This window comes from Capra hircus, unplaced genomic scaffold, assembly GCF_001704415.2.
Source record: "Capra hircus breed San Clemente unplaced genomic scaffold, ASM170441v1, whole genome shotgun sequence".
Lineage (NCBI taxonomy): Eukaryota > Metazoa > Chordata > Mammalia > Artiodactyla > Bovidae > Capra > Capra hircus.
In genome coordinates this window covers 853-18,080 of record NW_017208160.1, presented here as the reverse complement: position 1 = coordinate 18,080, position 17,228 = coordinate 853, and the positions used below count along the sequence as shown (strand labels likewise).

Here is a 17,228-nt window from a genome sequence, read left to right as displayed (position 1 = left end):
CCTTTCAAAGAATTAAAAGTTATCAGAGTGGTGCTGGCGTAGGATTTGGATTTCATTATTGGAAAGCTTTTGCTATTCCCATATCTTGTATCCATGTGGAACCTGTGAGTGCATTACTTTAGTTGTAATGTAAGAAGAACAAGTGCAGCCTTGAAATTCACCACATCAGACCTTTGAGCTGATGGTTCTTTCTTTCTTGTAACTCACTGCACCTTTCCTCCGTGAGAAATGTAACTTGTTTAATACTTTCTGAGGCTGACATAGATTAGAAATATAAAGAAAACACATTTCAAGGGAAAATAAGTTTTCTGGTTGAAGAGCTTTTATCTAAAGAGGGTCATAAAATGTTCACAGGCCTCCAACGCCTGAAGATAATGTACACAATATTGTTTATCGGAGAGGTATGCAGAAAAAAAAATCGTGGTTTTGATAAAGGCAAAACAGATGTAATGTTTGGGCTGACTCTGTATGACTTTGCATCCTTCATTTCCCTCTCTGTACAACTTAAGGTATAAAAGTCCCTTTTGAAAGTAAAATAATGGGCCTTGCTCACCGAAGAAGCTTGGTCACCCCGTGTTTTTATTTTTTTCTCTTTCTTTCTTTCTCTCTCCCACTCCCTCCCTCTCTTTTTCTGGCTGTTGCCTCGGAACACAGAAGCTCCCTCTTTCCTGCCAAGGAATAACAGCCTCTTTCTCTCCTCTATTTCCTTATCTACAACATTCTTTCCTTATCTCTCTCTAAATCATTCGCCATTTCTCCTGAGGGTTTGCCTGGATTCTGCATGTGCTGGACCCCGGCAATTGTGGGATGAATAGTGGCGTACATGTGTCTCTTTCAGTTTTGCTTTCCTTGGGGTGTATGCTTGGGTGATTGCTGGTCATAAGACAGTTCCATTTCCAGGTTTTTAAGAATCATATGGTTTATTGTGGCTATACCAGTTTTCATTCCTAGCAACAGTGTAAGTTGGTTACCTTTTCACTCCCTCTCCAGTGTTTCTTGTTTGAGACTTTGGGAGATGGTCCTTGGGACCAGTGTGAGACGACATCTCATTGTGGTATTGACTGTCATCACTCTGATAATGAGTGACGTAGAGCATGTGCCCTGCATTCATTAGCCATCCTGTATATGTTCTCTAGAGAAATGTCTATTTAGTTATTTCACCCACTTTTTGGTCGGGTTGTTTATTTTTCTGGTATTGAGTTGCATGAGCTGCTTGTATACGTGGGAGATTAACTCTTGGGCAGTTGTTTGATTTGTTGTAATTTGCTCCGGTTTTGAAGGCTGTCTTTTCACCTTGGCATATACTTTCCTTCACTGTGGCAGAAGCTTAGAAATTTAAATTGGTCACTGTTGTTTCCTTCTGTGTTTATTTCCATTACTCTGGAGGTGGGTCATAGAGGAGAAGGTCTTGCTGTGATTTCTGTCAGAGATTGTTCTGCCTATGTTTTTCTCTAAGAACATTATAGTTTCTTGTCTTCCACTTAGGTCTTTAATCCATTTTGCATTTTTTGTGTGTGTGTGCCAGCAGCAAACATTTCATTTTTTTAATGTGGTTGACCTGTTTTCCCAGACCCGCTTGTTCAAGAGGTTGTCTTTGCTCCGTTGCATGTTGATGCCTCCTCTGTCAAAGACAAGGAGGCTGTGGGTGTGTGGCTTCATCTCTGGACTCCCTATTTGGTTGCATGGATCTGTATATCCGTCTTTGGCCCAGGACCTTATAATCTTGATGATTAGTTTTGTAGTATAGTCTGAAGTCAGGACGTCTGTTTCTTCCATTTCCATTGTTTCTCAAGAGTTATTTCCTCATTGGAGGTGTTTTGTGTTCCCACACAAATTGTGAAATTATTTGTTCTAGGTCAGTGAAAAACACCGTTTGTGTTTTGATAGGGATTTCACAGTTGAATATGAGAATATCAATGTGAATGAACGTAGTGATAGATTGCCTCGAGGTGCACACTCATGGTCACTATATTGATTCTTCTGATCCAAGAACGTGGTACACTTCTTCATCTCTTTGTGTAATCTTTGATTTCTTTCACCATGGTTTTATGGTTTTCTGTACCAGGTCCTTGCTTTCTTTAAGTGAACACATTCCTAAATATTTGATTCTCTTCCCTGGATGGTGAATGAGATACTTTCCTCAAGATCTCTTTCTTGCTTTTCATGGCTAGTGTATCAGAATAAAAGGGATTCCTGAGTATTCATTTTGTATCCTGCAGCTATACTCTATTCATTGATTAGCTCAAGTAATTTTCTGCTGGCATCCTTTATTGTTCGCTGTGTAGAGGGTCATGTCATCTTCTAACACTATTTTTTTTTCTTCCAAACTGTATTCCTTTTATTTCCTTTTGCCCTGATTGCTATGTCTAGGACTAACTTAAAAACTAACTCCAATGTGTTTTTCACCTCAGAAGAGCTTACTGATGAATTACAAAGCGCTGAGAAATCTCAGTTCCACCAGATTCCCGCAGTAAAATCGTGAAGATCTTCAGGAGTTAGGGGTAAATTTTTAGGTGGTGGGGAAGCAGAATCTGTTAAGTATTTAGAAATCTATATCATCATCCAATTAGTCTGGAATATTTGTAGTCTTTCCTTTGTTTCCGAAGCTTCTAGAGCCCTAAGAGTAATGCAGGGCTTTCTAACTGAAACCAAGAAACTCAACAAGAGCTTATCAAACTCTTCACAGTGCACATTAGAAAAATTGTGTTAGTGTGCTGTTAAAAGTTGTGAGCTTTATAGCCAAATTAAAGAATGGGAAAGGCACCTTCAAGATGATTGTGCTGAAGACCCTGCTAAAACAGGTGAGGCTACAGGGCAAGGGAACAGGGGAGGCGTGGGAGACCCCTGAATGAAGTGTGGTCCGAGGCAGATGCAGGCTTCAAAGGCACAGCTGAGAAGAGTCCCTTAGGGCCACAGCTGTGATTGTCACAGCCATGACTTTGGGTGTCTCCCTCAGGCCAGCATCTGGGGAGGATCAGCACCTGAGGCCTCTAGGTCAGGAATGACGAGAGACAGTACACCAGAGCAGCCACCAGAGACAATTATTGTTGTAAACATGGATGATCCCGGGAAACAACTGAGAGAGCGGGAGTCCAAGACCCATGCGCGTCAGTCAGAGCCCCTGTAGTTGCTCTCACTAGTGCAATGCCAAGGCACGAGGTGGTCCACCAGCAAAGAGGAACTGGAAGGGGCTGCTCTTCTCATCTGCTCTGAATGCCAGACAAATTCAGACACATGCCTGCCATCTGCTGTGAAGACAGGGAGCAGGTCAGAGACCTAGGGCTTTCTTGCTGAAGACACATACACACACACATACTTGCACACATACACATGCACACCACCCCCTTGCTTGAAGACACAATGTGCCACAGGGACTGCAAATGGTGACATGATAAGCAGTGACATTACACTACCCAGCACACACAAGTCAGGAGGAGGATAGTAGCGGTCAGAAACAACCCCTGCTTGGGGGATGCAGACCACCTCAGATGCAGAACACCACAAGGAACCCATAGTCATGAGTGTGTCTGATGGTATGGCAGGGCCTGAGGTCATGAGTGGTGGCTGGGCAAGTGGAAGTACCAAGCATCCGTGGAAATTCCTATTCCAGTGTGCTTCTTCCACTCAAGACTAGGGCTGTTGTTGGCTCTTCTGGCCCAGATTGTGGCCTGCATGGCTCCGTGACCTCAAGCAGATTATGAACCACGCTCAAGTTTCTGTCATGATCAGCGACCAAGATAAAGACTGTCTTAACTACAAGATCGATTTGAAGGTCAGTGAGGGAGAATGAGGGCATGTGGATATGGGACTTGGTGGGGAGTTGGGGGGGATCATGTTTTCTATGTTCATGTGATGTGAGAATGTGCAGAGGTTTTGTGGAAACTGTTAATGCCTGCCTGGGAGGCAAGCTGAGGCACCTAGAAGCTTGCACCTTTACCCTCATTCCTGTCCTAGAAGGTGCAGGTGCGGAGCTATCCAAGGTCCAACGGCAAGGTGATCTTTTCCTTTGGGGACAACTCCTACTTCTGGAACATGGTGATCATTAAGGAGTATTACCTTGACATCACTGGTAAGACATGGCTTCATGGAGGTGTAGGTGTGTAAGGGGATGGATGATCCACCTGCGGAATTCACCCCTGTGTTCCCTGTCTTTCTGCAGGAAATAGGGCATGTTATTCCACTCCACTCCACTGGTTGTTGGACTTTGAATGAGGAGCACCCAGCTGCAGCCTGGTTATCAGGAGTCTTAAATTTCTCAATAGGTTGTCAGGCCACAACTGCCCAGAATCGAACAGGATTGCTGAGGTGGGGTTGCTTTGGGCCTGCATACCGTTGATGACTGATGTTGGAGTTCTTGGATGCTCACGAGAGTGTTTGGGCCTAGTCAGCCCTGGGCTGACCTTGCTTGTGTTGCCAGCAGATCATTGGTCAAGACATGTGGGACGATCCTGTGACGTATTACCTGAGGAAGGAAGGTTCTGCCGTGAGTGGAAACTGACAGAGACACATGTGGGGAGGGTGTCTCAGGTGGGCCCTGAAGGGACAGCGGTGTCGTGGCCAGGACACTGTCCTTTTCCAAATGGTGATGCTCAAGCTCATGCAAGCTGGCTGCAGAGCCAGACTTTGGGTCCTGCATGTAGCACATGACCTGCTGAGACTGGGGGCTTTGGAACTCGGTGTGTCCGCGTGAAGCAAGTCTCCCTCAGTGCAATAGTCCTAGGTGATACTACTAGAAACAGGATGAATTAAGGATCTTTGTCAGAATCTTCTTTCCATGTGTCAAGCCATTCCCCAGCCTCCTGTTATTCAATGAGTTTAAGAATGCCTGTGCCTTGCTCTCCCGCCCCTTACCCTGGGAAAGCCTATTATTGAAGGGCATCCTGTCCAGTGTCCCAGTGCACCTGTGTGCTGACCTTGGGATCTGTGAATTTACACATCCACCAATCGGCATCTCTCCAGAACCACACATGCTGCGCTGGAAGCTGCTTCAGGCTGCCTTCAGAAGTGCTCAGGGAGGAGGTGGACAGGGAGCTCCAAGGGCAGGACATGGTGCCTACTGACGCCGTCTCCAATAGTGCTGGACATGGTGTCTTCAGCTCCTGAAACACCCGTGTTCCCTGTACATGTTTGTGTCTCTGTATCAAGCCTGTAATTGTATACATGTGTAGGCTTGTGTTGCCTGTGTTTATGTGTGTATGTGTGTGTGTATGTGTGTCTGGTCCAGGGAATAAGCAGAGATGAAGGCAACAAGAGAGGAGATGCCAAGCAACCAGAAGAGGAGACACAAGGCATCACAAGTCTGAGGGTGGTTGCTCACTGTATCTCCGCAGTGCCCCTGTCCAGGATGGGAATGAGGAAAGGATGGCCAGTAATAACACAGGAACTTGGCTCCAGAAATCTGCAATTAGACAAAATACAGAAACACGCTCACCATTTCTTCCGTGTTGTAGTATGTGTTTGGACCAGGAAGAACGGGTACACGGTCTCTGGATTCACCCAGGGCAAGTCAGGTGGTGTGGGGATTTAAAACCACCGCCTGTGGAGCCCACAGTCTGTGTGGACATGAGCCAGCATGTGGAAATGGTGGATGCAGATACAGAGGACCTGGGATGGTTGAGGAGGCTAAGGTCTTGTTTGGAAGGAAGAGACCTGAAGGAGAAAGAGACACAGATTGCCTGCTGCCCTGGAGACTTGTTCCACACACATAAAAAGGAGACCCGGGAAGGTCCTGGACCAGTGCTGCCCAGGATCAGCCCATCAGCCAGCACGCTCTCCCCATGAGGGTGGCACACACTGGCACGATGTGACAGGAAATGCAAGACATGCTAAGGTAGGTTGTCCATTCAAAACCACAGGCATCCTAAGAGAGACAAGGTGTGAGCGTGGCATGGCTCCAGGCACTTCCAGTCTCCCTGATAGTGCAGAAAGGCGAACGAAAGTGCAGGTGTTGGTGTACGTGTGTGCTCCTCTGCCAGGGCATGCCTATGAGGGAGGGAACAGGCAGGAAGCAAGGATGGTGGGCTCATTGCATGTCCCAAGGGACCTCAGGAGAGTGGGAGACAGGGAAGCCCCTGGGGGTAGTTCGGGGCCTGCTGGTTTTCAGGGTCTAGGGAAAGTCCTTCCGAAGATACCCCATGGCTAATGCTGGAAGCCCTGATGTAAATTCCTTCTTTCATCTGGGCCTTGCCCATGGCTTTTGGGGCCTGAGGGGCAAAGGTTTTGTAGAGTCTTGCTGCAGCAGGCTGTCTGATGTTTTGATAGGGGATTTGCACCATTTGAAACTCAGAGGGAAGCTGCGTCCTCGGTGACCGTCTTCGATATCCCTGTGCCCAACTGAGGACTGGCTTCCTAGGCACAGGGGCTCTGTAGGTAAGCAGGGATGCCTGACTGTAAGGAGTCCTACTTGGGCCTAATGAGACCCTCTGAAAGAGACTATTTGCATTTAACAAATCAGTGAGGGTGGGTGGAAGCAAGCCCCCTTGTTGTTTTTGAGATAGAAAACTGCTATCTGCCCAAGGGAGGCTTGAGCTGTGGGCCCAGTAAGGGCAGGTTTCCCAGGTCATCATCTGTGTGCGGATTCCGTGGGTCAGGGTAGTCATAAACAGAAGGGACAAAGGGCAGGTTTCCCAGGTCATCATCTGTTTGGGGATTCCATGGGTCAGGGTAGTCATAAACAGAAGGGACTACGTGTGGAAATACCAGCTTATCTTTATGGCCTCAGGTTGCACGGCTTGTATCAGAAGTGGCCCTTGATCTATGTGCACCTTCCTCACTACATTGTTATGTATTTATTTATTTTTAAAGCTTTATAACTTTTTATTGAAATGCACATATAGAAAAATACAAAAATCAGGAGTTACAGTTCAATGGATACTCAGAAACTAAGCACATCCACGTAATTAGCTTCCAAATCAAGAAACAGAACATCACTGGCAACCCTGAAAACTCTCTTGTGTCTCTCCCAATCACCGCACTCCAGAGATAACTAGGATATCTGACTTTCAACATATAGATTAGTTTTGTCTCTTTTGGACCTTTACATGAACGGAATCATACAGTATGCGTCTCTGTGTTTAGCTTACATTACTTAACATTATACTTAATGAGACATATCTATGTCTTCCACGCAGCGATAGCTTGTTCGTTCTTGGGCTACAGTTCAAAATCTTTCTTCAGTGTAAATCTTGGCAAATTCATCTTTAAGAAGTAGATTAGAGATGCCTAATTGGAGTTTTTATCATGTTCAATTTTCAGTTGACTTTCCATGTTTCAGTGAAGACAGTTTCTGCCTCTTTTTTTGGACCACTATTTCACAAGTCCTGACATGTAGAAAATGTTCCTGACGGTCTGAATGTTCCTTCCCAAGAATGCTTTTTATATTATCTAAATGCTCTCCCTGGGACCATTATATTTTTCCAATGATACAAGACAATTATTGTTCCCTCTTAGTTATCTTTTTGGCACTAGTGCCTTTCTTCTTGCTTTCGTAGAACAACGTCTAAATGTCTTTCTACCTTCTGCAATCATTTTGAAGTTTAGGGTTCAAACCCATCTGCAAAATTCCAAGGACCATGTCCAGACAATGGACACACACTGGGTTGCAAACAATCTTCATCTAAAGGAAGAATTTTTTTTTTTTAATTTTTATATTTTTTATTTATTTTACTTTACAATATTGTATCGGTTTTTCCAAACATAAACACGAATCCTCACAGCATTGGATCACACACAGGCCCATCACAGTCTCTGGGGGCCGATGGAGGCTCAGGCATCTCTTTGGCCGTTTCCTGCTAAAGGGAGATAGCACTTGTAAGCACAGGTAGACAGGTGCACATCGAAACTACACAGATAGAAAGAACAGGGGGCCTCACTCAGAATGTTGTGGGCCCTAAAGGGTGGTAGGCTAGCAAAAGGGACACAAATTTGACCAGGTATGACCTAGATAGGTGCACACCAAGAAGACAGTTCTCCACATCAGCTGAGCCCAGACGTCCTTGTTTTCTGGTCCCTTGAAGGGTTGCACAGACAATGGATCACAATAGCCTGACTGGTCTGGGAAGCTGTCCAAGGTGATGGGAGAATGCAGAACGCAGGTGCCTGTCACTCAGCTGTCCAGGGCGAGCGTTTCCAACCTGCCCCATTCTCTGCAGATCGGTCCCTGTCAGGAGCAAATGCCAAAATTTTGTAGCCTTTGAGGCGAAATCACAGAGTTAGAAGTGCAACCGGACATGATCGATGAGTATGTGAAAGAAAATAACCAGGACAAAGAAACTCGGGTGGTTACCAAAACTCATGTTTCTGGAGAAGAAAGCTTGTACTTGTGCATATCTGCAAGTTTCCTGTCAGGGATATTAGTGCGGACACACGCATGTGTGTGCATATGTGAGCCAAAGTCGCCTGACAGTACACTTGTGAATATGAAGTGTTGGAAATGACTGATGGAAGGTGATGGAAGTCGGAGAGCGAAAACATGAAAGCTATAGGGAAAGGTACATACTCAGCCCATGAGAAGCGCTGGAGCCAGGGTACCAATGCCTGTTATCTCACTGAGTGAGCAGTTTCTAAGTGGAATCACAGTGATGCACCCAGGAAGCCTGGCAAAAAGGAGAGGCAGGAAGAAATTGAGTGGGGGCCACCAGTGAGAGTGCAGAGGATCCAAGACACAGAACAGGCTGCAATTCCAGACACAGAAGCCACGGTGGGCGACCCCACAGCCCCTTGGACATGCAGCTACAAAGGCCTTTCCATCCATCTCAAACACTGTGCATTCTTTGCCTGACCGTACCACGAGCATGAGCAACACTTGCCATTTATGTGAGGTTTCAGAAATGGACCAGCACGGCAGCATAGGCAATTGCTACCTGTATAGTCTTCCAGTCTGAAACATCACTCTTTGTACTCTTTGCAGAAAGCATATATAGGGGGGCAGGACTATAGGATGGATGGCTTAGATTGCTCCTGTTGCTGCTCCCAGCCCCACAGGATTGGGTAACTGGGCAGGCTGGTACGTGTTCTCAAATGGAGAACAGAACCACTTGAAAGGGCCTCGATAGGGTAAATGGGCAGACGTACATGTCTCCCGCACCAGTGAGTCACAGAGCTTAACAGGGAGTTGTCCTTAGCCACTCACTGGCAGGAATTTGAACAAGGTTCAGGGAGCTTCCTCATGCCAGCAGAGCATGCCCCATTTTTCCCTCTGTGAAAAGTGTGGCCAAGCCACCTCAGGCCTGTGCAGGTTCATGTCTGTCCAGTGAGGGAGGGAGGGTTACCCGACCCCTTCTGCGGTTCAGCAGTGACTGCCCACTGTTGGCTTTCAAGATTGAGAAAGCGCTCTCCAAACCTGTGGACTAAAAATATCTGATCTCCCGTTGGTGCAACTCACTCAGGAGGAGAAGGGCTTGCCTTCACTCAAAGGATAAGCTTCTCCTATAAGCGCTGGTGTCCATAGAGTGGCAAATGGCAACAGCACCCCTTAAAGAGAAGGAGACACACAGACAGCAGCCCTGGTACACACAAGGAAGGATTGCTCCAAACAGTGCTATGCCAAAGCAGAGACAAAGAGACAGAGAGCTTTATGCCCTAAGGTCCTGGTGTCCCTGAACAAGAGATCAATGTGGCAAACGGTGGGGTTTTTCCCTCCTCCCCTAGCATCCGGCCAGCAACAGTCTGCCTGTCCCATGGAGAAAAGTATCCAGCCACTTGGCACACGTGTGTATCCTTTGGATACTCAGGGAGAGCTCCCAGTTATTGAAGGTCCTGTGGGACACAGGAGTGTGCTGTTTGGATTGTGGATCAGGAATCCGTGGTTGGAATTTCCAGAACCAGACCAATGACAGCGCCTGAGGTAGCGGCAGATGCAAAACCTGCTAGCTCTCTGGAGCAGAGTCTGGCCACGCAGTGGAGCAGATCCCAGGAACCGCGGAAGATGCCTTCCGGTCTAGGGGCGTGTCCATCATTTACATTCCACCCCCCTCTCGGCCATTGATCTAGATCTGGGTCAGCTGCCTGTGTGTGGCTCACAGCCTAGAGCCCCGCCTGTATGGCTGATGGCCCAGGGCCCGTTCATCCTGTCCTGGACTGCCACCATCCGTTTCTATAGTTCAGTCCCACCCCTCACACACACGAGCCATAGCCTCTGAACCATGCCCCACACTCCCCACAGCAAAAACGCTAGTGGGCCCCACAGGATTACTGCACCCTGGGCCGCCATTGCTCACCACTTGCTGTGATGCTATTATGTCCTGTCCCTTGGCATCTGACCCAGGCTGGGGTCATGGCCAGAGCCAAAGGGAGCGTGAGAGGCGGTCAGAGGAATGAGGGAGAGTCCTGGGACCCCAGACCTGCTTAGTTGTGAGCCTGGGTTCTCAGGGGGATGGGGCCCCATGGCCTGTCCTAATGATGCTGCACATGGCTGGGACGTTGCAGCCACCAGTGGTCACACCAGGTGAAGATGACACCCTCTTCAGAGTGGAGGCAGGAGAGGATGGGGAGGCCCAGGTGGACGGAGTCGTGGCAGGGATCAGACAGGGTTTCTATCTGCTTGCAGAGGACATCATTGACGATGTGGAGGTTGTGCCAGATGAGGAGCAGCAACAGGGTTCCTCCTTGGAGTTGCAGAAGACGGTGGAGGAGCAGTGCCAGGAAAGGCCTGGAGGCCCGAGTGAGCTTCCGGCCCTAGATGTGCTGCAGGCACTGGCGACCCTGCAAGGGGATCTGAGCTCTGAGCCTGAGAAAACCTGCAGGGCCTACGTTTGGTTCACGTGCAAGAGCCATGAGAGGAGGAAGCGTGACTTGGCTCAGAAGAGTGCCATCATCCAGGGCATCCCTGGCTTCTGGGCCAACGTGGTATCCTTTCTGCTACTCCCTGTGGTCCACTGCTCAGGAGGAGGGGGAGGTGCAGAGGCAGGAGCAGGAGCAGGGGTGGAGGCAAGGGCGCAAGATGGGTGCTGGTGGACCCTGAAGGAAGTGTGGTACTGGGCAGTTGGCAGGCTCCAAAGGCACAGCTGAGTAGGGTCTGGGCAGGGCCACACCTGTACGTGTCGCAGCCATGACTTTGTGTGTCTACTTCAGGCCTGATCTGAGGAGGAACAGCCTCTAAGTCAGAAATGCCCAGAGACAGTACACCAGGGCAGCCTTAGCTGACAGATATTGTTGCTAAAGATGAATGATTCCGAAAGATAACTGAGATCATGGGAGTCGCACACACACACACGCACGCACACACACTCACACACATACACATACAAAACCCACACAACATATGTAGACATACACTAGCCAACACCAACTCCTTTGCTTTCAGACAGGGTTTGTCACAATGACTGTAAGTCCTACCATGTAAGCGGTGACATGCCACTACCCAGCATACACAGGTCTGGGAAATAATAGCTATCAGAAACAGCCCCTGCTTGGGGAATGGAGACCACCTCAGATGCAGAACACCACCAGGAACACAGAGCCATGAGCTTTTCTGATGGTATGGCAGGGCCTGAGCTCATCAGTAGTGGCTGGGTAAGCAGAAGTGCCCAGCATCCTTGAAGATGCCTGTTCCCATGTTGTTCTTCCACCCCAGAGTAGGGCTGATGCTCCTGGCTCTTCATGGCCCAGCATGTGGCATAAATGGCTCCTTGACCTCAGGAAGATTATGAACCACCCTCAAGCTTCTGTCATGATCAGCGACCAAGATAAAGACTTTCTCAGCTACATGAGGACAGGTGGGTATGGGACTTAATGTGGTGTGGGAGGATCATGTTATTCATGTTCCTATACTGTGAGAGTTTGGAGAGGCTTCATGGAAGCTGTTAATGCCAGCCTGGGAGGCAACCTTGAGGACCCTAGAAGCTTGCACCTTTTCCCTCCTCCCTATCCTAGCAGGTACAGGTGTGAGTCATCCACGGTCATGCAGCAAGCTGAACTTTCCCTTTCGGGACCACCCCTATTTGTTGAAAAGAGTGATCTTTAAGGAGTATTACCTTGACATCACTGGTAAAACGTGAATCCTGGAATGATGATTGTGGGTGTGCAGGGGTGTGGATGATCCACCTATGGGATCCACACCCATCTCCCCTCTCTTCCTGTAGGGAATGGGGGACATCATTTCACTCCAGCCCATTGGTTCTGGGACATTGAACAGGGAGCATCAACTGCAGGCTGGACACCAGGAGCCTTAACTTTCTCAACTGGTTGTCAGGCCGCAACTGCCCAGAATCAAACAGGATTGCTGAGGTGGTATTGTTTTGGTCCTTCATACAGTTGATGATCGTTGTTGGAGCTCTTGGCTGCTCGTGTGAGGGTTCGGATCCTGGTCAGCCCAGGGCTGAGCTTGCTCAGCAGCAAAGTGTTGCCAGCAGATTATCAGCAAAGATGAGTGGGATGATCCCCTGAAGGCTTACCCCAGGAGAGAAGATTCTTCCATGACAGAAACACATGTGGTGAAGGGGTCTGGAGGTGGGCCATGAAGGGACAGCCCTGTACTAGCCGGGACACTGTCCTTTCCCAAATGGGGATGCTCAGTCTCACGGAAGCTGGCTGCGGAGTCTGCATTCGGGCCATGCATGTAGCAAGTGGCCTGCTGAGACTGGGGGCTTGGGGATTCAGTGTGTCCATGAGTGAAGCAAGTCCCCTCAAATCAGTTGTGGTTGCAGAGTGAGAGTCCTAGGTGATACTACTAGAGGAAAAGATAACCAACCCATGGCTCATGCTGAAAATCCTGACGTGAATTCCTTCTTTCCTCTGGGGTCATGTCCCTGGCTGTGGGTCTAGATGGGCAAAGGAGCATGGCTGCACCTGAGGGAGGATTCTGGCAGTCTTGCTGGAGCAGATTCTCTGATTTTGTCTAGCGGATCTGCCCCAGGTGACACTCAGATGGACCCTGCCTTCCCAGTGACTGTTCTAGATGTCTTTGGGCCCAACCAAGGACAGGCTTCACTGGCACTTCAGCTGTGTGGGCAAGCAGGTATAGCTGATTGTATGAAGACCTACCTGGCCCCAATGAGAGCAACTGAAAGGGAGTCTTGGCATTTAGTAAGTCAGTGAAGCATGGGTGGTTCAAACACTCTTGGTGCTGTCACAGAGTTAGAAGTGCAACCTGACATGATTGATGAGCAAGTGAAAGAAAATAGCCAGGACAAAGAAAGTTGGGTGCTTACAAAAAGTCATGTACCTAGAGAAGAAGGCTTGTACTTCTGCATATGTGCAAGTTTCCTCTCAGGGACATTAGTGTGTTCACACATGTGCGTGCAGATGTGCCTGCCAGTACGTTTATGAGTATGAGCTGTCAGAACTGACCTAACCAGGTGATGGAAGTTGAATAGCAAAGACATGAAAGCCATAGGAAAAGGTACGTAGACTCTAGCTAGCAGAAGCACTGAAGCCAGGGTACTTACTGATTCCCGCTATCTCACTGAGTGAGCAAGTTCTGAGTGGAATCACAGTGGTACATCAAGGATGCCTGGCAGAAAGGTGAGGCTGGAAGAAAGTGCCTGGGGGCGACCAGTGAGAGTGCAGAAGGTCTGAGACACAGAACAGGCTGCAATCCCAGACACAGAAGCCATGGTGGGTGACCCCACAGCCCCTTGCACACCCGGATACAAGGGCTTGCCTTCTCATGTAAACTTCTCATATGAGCACTGGTGTCCAGAGAGTGGCAGACTGCACGAGCACCACTTGGAGAGATGGAGACAAACAGACACCAGCCCTTGGTACACACACAGAAGGACTGCCCAAAACAGTGATATGCCAGAAGCAGAGATGAAGAGACACAGAGCCAGCTCTGTACCCTAAGGCTCTGGTGTCCCTGAACAGTGGAGATCAACTGTGGCAAACTGCGGTTCTTCCCTTCTCCCCTAGCATCTGGACAACAACAGGTTCTGTGTCCCATGGAGAAAAGTGTCCAGCCACGTGGAGCACCTGTTTATCCTTTGGATACTCAGGGAGAGTTCTCAGTTATTGCGGGTCCTGATGGACACAGGAGTGTGCTGTTCAGACTGCGAAGCAGGAACCCGTCCTTGGAATTCCAGAGCCTGGACAATGACAGCGCCTGGGGGATCAGCAGATGCAAAACCCATTACCTCCATGGAGCAGTGTATGCTATATGGGTGCGCTGTAGCCCAGGAACCCTGGAAGATACCTTACGTTTGAGGGGCGTGTCCATAAGGGTGCCGCCCACCACGCTGTCGGCCATTGGACTAGCTTTGAGCCAGCAGCCTGTGCGTGGCTCACAGCCTAGGGATCCACCTATTTGGCTGATTTCCCCAGGGCCCCTTCACCATGTCCCACGCTGTCTGCCTCCCCTTTCTTCAGCCTCAGGGGACTGGACACACACCAGCCCCCGCTTCCCTACCATCCCCCTCATTCCCCACCCCCAAAGAGCTAGTGGGTCCCACAGCTCTGAGCCGCATTTGCGCACCACTTGTTGTGCTATTATGTCCCATCCCTTTGCATCTGCCCCAGCCTGGGGTCACGACCAGGGCCAAGAGGAGTGTGAAAGGCAGTAAGAGGAATGCAGGAGCATCCTGGGACTGCAAACCTTCCTAGTTGGGAGCCCCAGTTTCAAGCGCTGGGGTTGGTGGCCTGCCATCCTCAGGCTTTTTGAGGTGGGACCTTGCAGCCACAAGTTGTCATGCCAGGCAAAGGAGCCACGCTATGCAGGGTGGAGGCAGTGGACGACGGTGAGCCCCTGGAGGACAGAGACGTGATGGGGATTGGGTGGTTGTTCTAGCTGCTTGTGGAAGACGTCATGGAGGAGGTGGAGGTTGTGGCAGATGAGGAGCAGCAATAGGGCTTCCTCCAGGAGCTGAGAAGACGGTGGAGGAGCAGGGCCAGGAAAGGCCCGGGAGCGCTATTGAGCTTCCAGGGCAAGACGCGCTGCAGGCACTGGCTGCCCTGCTGGTGGAACTGAGCTCTGAGCATAAGAAAAACTGCAGGGCCTACTTCCAGTTCATGTGCAAGAACCATCAGAGGAGGAAGCCTGACTTGGCTTGGAGGAGCGCCATCACCTGGGGCATCCCTTGCTTCTGGGCCATTGCTGTATCCTTTCTTCTGCTCTTTGAATTCTGCTGCTCAGGAAGAGGAGGAGGTGCAGGAACCTTTTCCCTCCTCCCGAGCCTGACAGGTGCTGTTGCGGAGCCATCCATCGTCCCACTGCAAGTTGATATTTTCCTTTCAGGACTCCCCAACTTCTTGAACACAGTGACCACTAGGTAGAATTACCTTGACATCACTTGTAAAACGTGGTTCCTGGGGTGATGTGTGGGTGTGCAAGGTTGTGGATTGTCCACCTGTGGGATCCACACCCATTTCCCCTGTCTCTCTGTAGGGTATAGGGCACGTTGTTCCACTCCTGTCCACTGGTTCTGGGACTTTGACGGGGAGCATCCTGCCGCAGCATGGACACCAGGAGCCTTAACTTTCTCGGCTGGTGGTCTGGTCACAACTGCTCAGAACTGAACAGGATTGCTGAGGTGTGGTTGCTTTGGGCCTGAACACAGTTAGCAATTCCTTTTGGGATTCTTGGCTGCTGGCTCACCTTGCTTGTATTGCCAGCAGACTGTCAGCCAAGATGTGTGGGACGATCCCTCTGAAGTAGTACCCTGGGAAGGAAGGTTCTTCCATGAGAGTAACTGACAGAAACATGTGGAGATGGGGTCTGAAGGTGGGCCCTGAAGGGACACTCGTGTGATACTACAGGGACACTGTCCTTTCCCAAATGGGGATGCTCAGACTCATGCAAGCTGGCTTGGAGCCTGAATTTGGGTCGTGCATGTACCAGGGGACCTCCTGAGACTGTCTATTTGGGGACTTGGTGTGTCCATGAGTGAAGCAAGTCTCCATCAAATCAGCTGTGGTGGCAGCACCAGAATCCAGGTGATACTACTAGAGGCAGTGTGTAGTAAGGATCTTTGTCAGAATCATCCTTTGTGAGTCCTTCCATCCCCTGGCCTCCTGCTGCTCCCTGAGTTTGAGATTGCCTGGCACTTCACTCCCGCCCCTTACCCTGGGAAGGCCTGTCATTGAAACGGTGTCCTCTCCGGGTTCCTAGTGCACCTATGTGCTGACTTTGGGATCTTGTGTGAATTCCCACATTCACCACTCAGTGTATCACAACCAGCAAACATGCTGCGCTGGTAGTGGCTTCAGGCTGCCTTGGTAAAATATGGAAGAGTTCGTGGAGAAGATGAACAAGGACCCCCAAGGGCAGGGCATGTTGCCTACTGTCACCATCTCCGACATTGCTGGCGTCAGTCCTCTTCTCCTCCTGAAACACCTATGTTCGTTGTTTGCATTTGTGTCCCCATGCTGAGCATGTGTGTGTATACACACGTGCTTATTTATGCGGGCTGTGTGTGTGTGTTTGTGTGTGTGTGTGTCCAGCCCAGGGCAGAAGCAGAGATGAAGGCGGCAGGAGAGGAGGTGCTGAGCAACCAGAAGAGGAGTCATGAGGCGATCAGGCTGAAGGTGGTTTGTCGCCGTATCTCTGCATTGACCCTGCCCAGGATGGGAAGGAGGAAAGCATGGCCAGTGATACCTCCAGACTGTAGCTCCAGATATCTGCAATTAGACCAGGTACAAAACACGCTCATCAGTTCTACTGTGTTGTTGTGTGTGTTTGGATCAGGAAGAGGGTTTCATGGTCTAAGGATTCACACAGAGCAAATCACATTGGGTGGGGCTTTGAAATTACTGCCTGTGAAGCCCTCAGTGTGTGGGGCCATGGGCTGGCCTGTGGAAACGATGGACGTGGCTATGAAAAGACCCGGGATGGTGAGGCTAAGGTCCTGCTGAGATGGGCAGAGAGCTGAAGGAGAAGGAGTCACAGACTGCCTGCTGCACTGGAGACTTGTTTCACACACACGTGAAAAGGAGAACTGGGAAGGTCCTGGGCCAGTGCTGCCCCAGATCAGCCCAGCAGCCAGCACATGCCCTCCCTGAGGGTGGCACACATAGGCAAGATATGACACAAAACATGAGATGTGCTGAAGTATGCTGTATCTGCAAAACCACAGGCATCCTAGGAGAGACATGCCTTAAGTGCGGCATGCCTCCAGGCACTTCCAGCCTGCCTCCTTGACAGTGCCCAAAGACGAGGAAAGCGCAAGTGGTTTACCTGTGTGACCCTATTTGGGTAATGCTTGTGAGGGAGGGAACAGAGAAAAGACAAGGGCGATGGGTAAACTGCATGTCCCAAGGGACCTCAGGAGAGTGGGAGACAGACAAGCCCCTGGGGCAGT

The 17,228-nt window shown here is 49.6% G+C and overlaps 1 protein-coding gene across 1 annotated transcript; it reads left to right on the top strand.

The window, feature by feature from the left end:
• Positions 1-2,771: 2,771 nt before the first annotated feature.
• On the top strand, positions 2,772-15,027 carry LOC108635146 (testis-specific Y-encoded protein 1-like; the record flags this gene model as incomplete). The annotated part of the gene is given in 12 exon segments (XM_018045416.1): positions 2,772-2,801; positions 3,695-3,772; positions 3,955-4,069; positions 4,160-4,167; positions 4,418-4,483; positions 10,426-10,845; positions 11,642-11,714; positions 11,872-11,985; positions 12,081-12,137; positions 12,140-12,225; positions 12,351-12,447; positions 14,792-15,027. Coding segments are annotated over 12 exon segments (1,380 nt in total), but the record flags the coding sequence as incomplete, so codon positions are not given.
• Between the last annotated feature and the right edge of the window lie 2,201 nt (positions 15,028-17,228).